The sequence below is a fragment of the Cebus imitator genome, unplaced genomic scaffold (genome assembly GCF_001604975.1).
Source record: "Cebus imitator isolate Cc_AM_T3 unplaced genomic scaffold, Cebus_imitator-1.0 Scaffold379, whole genome shotgun sequence".
In the NCBI taxonomy this organism is placed as follows: Eukaryota; Metazoa; Chordata; class Mammalia; order Primates; family Cebidae; genus Cebus; species Cebus imitator.
In genome coordinates this window covers 303255-309363 of record NW_016107694.1, presented here as the reverse complement: position 1 = coordinate 309363, position 6109 = coordinate 303255, and the positions used below count along the sequence as shown (strand labels likewise).

The following is a 6109-nucleotide window of genomic DNA, read 5'->3' as shown; positions in this document are numbered from 1 at the left end:
GCGATCTCGGCTCACCGCAACCTCCGCCTCCTGGGTTCAGGCAATTCTCCTCCCTCTGCCTCCTGAGTAGCTGGGATTACAGGCATGCGCCACCATGCCCAACTGATTTTTTGTATTTTTAGTAGAGATGGGGTTTCACCATGTTGACCAGGGTGGTCTCGATCTCTTGACCTCGTGATCCACCCGCCTCGGCCTCCCAAAGTGCTGGGATTACAGGTGTGAGCCACCGCGCCCGGCCTCTAGAAGATTTTTTGCAAAGGTACATCTTTGTATGTATGAGAAGACAACTAGAGATGGTAAAGTCACTTGGATAATCTTGGAAGGCCATAGTTACTGGAGCTAGGAACGAGAGAGCCACCTAGATTTAACCTGTTTGTGAGGAGCAGTGACATTTGGACTAGGTCTATCACCAACCCAAGACGAGCTCAGAGTGGCAGGCACCCTCAGTCTCTTCCCTCATCTGATCTCATTCCCTCACCAAAGGGTGGAGGGCAGAGGAGCTGTATGTGGAGAGCCCGCACAGATCACTGCCTGGGGCAGAGAACAGGGTGTTGAAGGGTGGATTTGGAACAGCACTGGAAGCCAGCTGGTTGAGCTACTCCACTACTTATCTTGATGTTCCACCTAACCAAGCTGTTTACTTGTTGTGCATTTGCCTACTTTGCCTACAAGAATAGTATAAAAAGCTCTGCTAAATGTCTTACTGAAAGCTTAGGATGCTGTATTAGGGTTCTCTAGAGGGACAGCACTAATGGGATATATTTAAGGGAGTTTATTAAGGAGAAGTGACTCACACGATCACAAGGTAAAGTCCCATGATAGGCCGTCTACAAGTTGAGGAGCAAGGAAGCCAGTGATGGATCAGTCTGAGTCCCAAAACCTCAAAAGTAGGGAAGCCGACAACACGGCCTTCAGTCTGTGGCCAAAGACCTGAGAGCCCCTGGCAAACCACTGGTGTAAGTCCAAGAGTCCAAAAGCTGAAGAATTTGGCATCTGATGTTCGAGGGCAGGAAGCATCCAGCACAGGAGAAAGATGAAGGGCCAGAAGACTCGGCAAGTCTGCTCGTCCTCTTCTCCTGCCTGCTTTATTCTAGCCGGGCTGGCAGCTGATTAGATGATGCCCACCCGATTGAGGGTGTGTGTGTGTCTCGCAGTCCACTGACTATTCGAATTGTTCATCTCCATTGGCAGCACCCTCACAGGCACACCCAGGAACAGTATTTTGCATCTTTCAATCCAGTCAAGTTGGCACTCAGTATTAACCATCACAGATGCACTAAGCCTGTTTGCTACTGGCTGAGCAGCAGCTAGGTCAGCTCCGGTGTCCAGTATTCCTCTTTTCCTGCTCTGTTACTCACCATCTGCTTCTCCGAAGCATATTGTTGTTGTTGTTTACATTTTAATGTTTTTGAAATCAGGGTGTGATTTGCAATTTAGCAGAGATTTAGTATAAGGATCATTTTTTCCCCTGTAGATCTTTATGTTGAAAATGTTCAAAGCTTTTATTTAGAAAAGTTGCATGTACAATAAAAACCAATATTATTTTTCTCATTAACAATAATTTGTTCTGCCAGATCTAAGAAAAGCGGTTTAAAAAACCCAGTAGTTTGGAGTTCATTTTTATAGAATTATTTCTTATTAAATATTGAGTAGGTATAAAAGAATATTCATAAAATATTTATTACCTGTAGCAACTAATGGTGCTACAAGCACTTGTGTACCTGCCAAGTTGTTTAAAGAAATGTTTGGCCGTGTGCAGTGGTTCATGTCTGGAATCGCATAGTGGCAATGCCCAGGCAATCGAGGCTGCAGTGAGCCATGATCACACCACTGCAGCTCCAGCTTGGGAGACAGAACAACACTCCTTATTTATCAGAGACTGACTAAAGGAAAAAAGAAGGCTGGACGTGGTGGCTCATGCCTATAATCCCGACACTTTGGGAGGCTGAGGCTGGCAGATCACTTGAGATCAGGAGTTCACGACCAACCTTGCCAACATGGTGAAACTTCGTCTCTACCAAAAATACAAAAATTAGCTGGGCATGGTGGCGCACACCTGTAGTCTCAGCTAGTTGGGGGCTGAGGTGGGAGACTCACTTGAGCCTGGGAAGTGGAGGTTGTGTTGAGCTGATATGGTACCATTGCATTCCAGCCTGGGCGACTGAGTGAGACTGCATCTCAATAAATAGATAGATAGATAGATAGATAGATAGATAGATAGATAGATAGATAGATAAATGGATAGATAGATAAAAATTAAATAAAATGAATTAGATGGTATGGCTATCTTATAGTGAGCAAGAGTTTGGGGTGAGGTGAGGCAAGATCAGAGAGGTAGACATGCTCTGAAATCGGATCATCAAGGCCTTCATAAGAAGTGGAGGTTGTATTTTAAATAAGATGGGAATCTATGAAGACTTTTATTAAAGTTTTGAGTGACACATGAGTTTATAAAACAGAAGTTGGACACCTATGTATCTATAAAGTAATACCTAATCATTATTTATATAATGTAGAGGATGAGATGACCAAACATTAAAAAATACTTGTAAACCAATCACTTTCTCTATTTTGAAATAATCTCTTAATATAAAGTTTTTATTAGCTTTATACTAGTTTATTTAAAAATATCTTTGAGAAGAGAATGAAAGTATTCAAACAGTGGATCCACTACTGAGTGCCTTTTTTAAAAAATTTCTTTTTAATCTTTTGGCAGACATGTGCATTGCCATTGCGATTTCTTTTCTCATGATTCTGATATGTGCTATGGCTACTTACGGAGCATACAAGGTAAGCAGCTTGCAGTAAGATGCTGGCCTTTTCCTTGGTCTCTTACTTGTTTCATCTCTGCTGCTATCTATAGTAAGAAAGAAGTGACTTTCCAGCTTTCTGTAAGAATCTCTGAATAATGTTTATATCTCACATTTGTATTAGATGGTACTAGGAAAAGCAATAAAATCCGTATTATAGTCCTGGAAATGTTTTTTTTGTTTGTTTGTTTTTTGTTTTGTTTTTTTGGGGGACAGACTTGCACAGGCTGGAGTGGAGTGGCGCAATCTCATCTCACTGCAACATCCACCTCCCAGGTTCAAGCGATTCTCCCACCTCAGCCTCTAGAATAGCTGGGACTACAGGTGTGTGCCACCACACCTTGCTCATTTTTGTGTTTTTTGGTAGAGACCTGATTTTACCATGTTGGCCGGGATGGTCTCGAACTCCTGACCTCAAGTGATCCATCCACCTCAGGCTCCCAAAATGCTGGGATTACAGGTGTGAGCCACTCCACCTCACCTCCTGGAAATGTTCATTGAAGCTTGTTTGTTGACTGCTTATATTTGGCATAGCAGTTTCCACCATGACCTGGGTTAATGAATTTCAATTTTTCCATTTCCTTTCAGATTAATAAAATTTTCTTTGAATTTAAAAAATAATATTTTATAATATTGAACACATTAACTTTCTGTTTTCTGTTCTTTTTAGCAACATGCAGCCTGGATTATCCCATTCTTCTGTTACCAGATATTTGATTTTGCCCTGAACACCTTGGTTGCAATCACTGTGCTTTTTTATCCAAACTCCGTTCAGGAATACATACGACAACTGGTATGTGGGCCTCTTACTTACTGCTTCTTTTCATTAGGGAAAGCTGGTTAAGTAAGGGATGTAGAGTTATAGAGAGACACAGACATTAATTTCAGGATTTTTAGCTTGCAGCTGAGTTACTGATAGAATTATTTATTTATTTAGTGATTTATTGTTTAGATGGGGTCGTGCTCTTGCCACCCAGGCTGGAGTGCAATGACATGACCTCAGCTCACTGCAACCTCTGCCTCCTGGGTTCAAGCGATTCTCCTGTCTCAGCCTCCCAAGAGGCTGGAATTACAGGCATGCACTAACATACCTGGCCAATTTTGTATTTTTAGTAGAGATGTGGTTTCTCCATGTTGGTCAAGCTGGTCTCAAACTCCTGACCTCATGTGATCCACCCACCTCGGCCTTCCAAAATGCTGGGTTTACAGGTCTGAGCCACTGTGCCTGGCCTGATAAGAAATTTTTGAGGGCCGGGGTTATTATTGCTGGCAGTGATGGTGGTGTTTGATGTGCCTATTTAAATTATAGTCTAGTTACTAAGAATCTTGTTTGGTAAAATGTAATTTTCTCAGTTATCCAAAAAGGATAGCTTTTTGCTTCTGCTAGTGTGTTGCAAGTGGAACTCTGCTCAAAAACAAACAAACAAAATAATTAACTGGAAGAGGTGGCACATACCTGTTATCCCAGCTACTCAGGAAGCTGAGGTAGGAGAATTGCTTGAGCCTGGGAGGTGGAAGCTGCAGTGAGCCAAGATCACGCCATTGCGCTCCAGCCTGAGCAATATAGCGAGGCTGCATCTTAAAAAAAAAAAAAGAAAAAAATCAAAAGAAAGTGGAACTCTGCTTTATACGAGTTCCCAAGGTCGTTTGATCCTAGAATCCCTTCTTTCCCAAGCATTATTTGGGACTAGTTTTTGGTTAAATGTTCTTTCTGACCATATGAGTAAATATTAGTGGCTGGGTATTAAGAAACATAGTGGTTATGAGGTTGGGATATCTCTATATTATTTTTTTTTTGAGACATGGTCTCTGTCACCCAGGCTGGAGTACAGTGGCATTATTTTGGCGCATTGCAGCGTTGACCTCCCAAGCTCACGTGATCCACACGTCCCAACCTGTTGAGTACCTGGCACTACAGGCATGCACCACCATGTCCAACTAAATTTTTTTTTGTGTGTGTATGTTTTGTAGAGATAGGGTTTCACCATCTTGTCCAGACTTGCCTCAAACTCCTGGACTTAAGTGATCCTCCAGCCTTGGCCTCCCAAAATGCTGGCGTTATAGGTGTGAGTCACTGTACCAAGCCAACTTTATTTTTATTTTTTGAGGTAGAGTCTCACTCTGTCACCCATGCTGGAGTGCAGTGGCACAAGCTCAGCTCACTGCACTTTCCTCCTCCCGAGCTCAGGTGATTCTCCTGCCTCAGCCTCCTGAGGAGCTGGGACTACAGGCACATGCCACCATGCCTGGCTGATTTTTTGTATCTTTATTAGAGAAAAGGTTTCACTGTTAGCCAGGCTGGTCATGAACTCCTGACTGCAGGTGAGCCCCCCACCTCAGCCTCCCAAAGTGCTGGGATTACAGGTGTGAGCCACTGTGCCTGGCCCAATTTTATTTTATTTTTTGAGATGGAGTCTTGCCCTGTTACCCAGGCTGGAGTGAAGTGGGTGCAATTGGTCTCAGCTCATTGCAACCTCTGCCTCCCTGGTTCAAGCGATTCTCCTGCGTCAGCCTCCCAAGTAGCTGGGATTACAGGCACCCGCTACCATGCCTGGCTAATTTTTCTATTTCTAGTAGAGACGGGTTTTCACCATCTTGGCCAGGCTTGTCTCATACTTTTAGCTTCAAGGGATCCACTCACATCAGCCTCTGAGAGTGCTGGGATTTCAGGTGCTGGGTACCATACCCAGCTAATTTTTGTATTTTTAGTAGAGATAGGGTTTCACCAGGTTGACCAGGCTGGTCTTGACCTCTTGCCCTCAAGGGATCCACCTGCATTACCCTCCCAAAGTGCTAGGATTACAGGTGTGAGCCACCACTCCCGGCCACATACTTGCATTTTAATCTCTTTTAAAAATTAGACACAGCGCAGTGGCTAATGCCTGTAATCTCAGCACTTTGGGAGGCCGAGGTTGGTGGATCCCTTGAGGCAAGAATCTGAGACCAGCCTGGCCAACATGGTAGAAGGCCGTCTCTACTGAGAACACAAAAATTAGCCAGATGTGGTAGTACATGTCTGTAGTCCAAGCTACTTCCGAGGCTGAGGTGGGAGAATCGTTGGAACCCGGGAGGTGGAGGTTGTAGTGAGCCGAAATTGCACCACTGCACTCCAGCCTGGGTGACAGAGCGAGACTCTATCTCAAAAAAAGAAAAAAATATTTAGACACAGGAACAGTGTGATTTCTCAACAATACCAAGTTAATTTATTCTGTTTTTGGGGGGCGGGGGACAGGGTCTCATTCTGTCACCCAGTCTGGTATGCAGCGGTGTGACCTAGGCTTACTGCAACTTCAGTCTTC

General features: G+C 43.9%; 1 protein-coding gene across 1 annotated transcript in view; it reads left to right on the top strand.

The window, feature by feature from the left end:
• Positions 1–6109, top strand: part of LOC108288609 (lysosomal-associated transmembrane protein 4B) — a 67998-nt gene that overhangs the window by 40977 nt on the left and 20912 nt on the right. Inside the window, 2 exon segments of the mRNA XM_017507578.2 lie at positions 2717–2790; positions 3481–3603. Of these exon segments, the coding sequence (XP_017363067.2) occupies positions 2717–2790; positions 3481–3603 (197 nt within the window).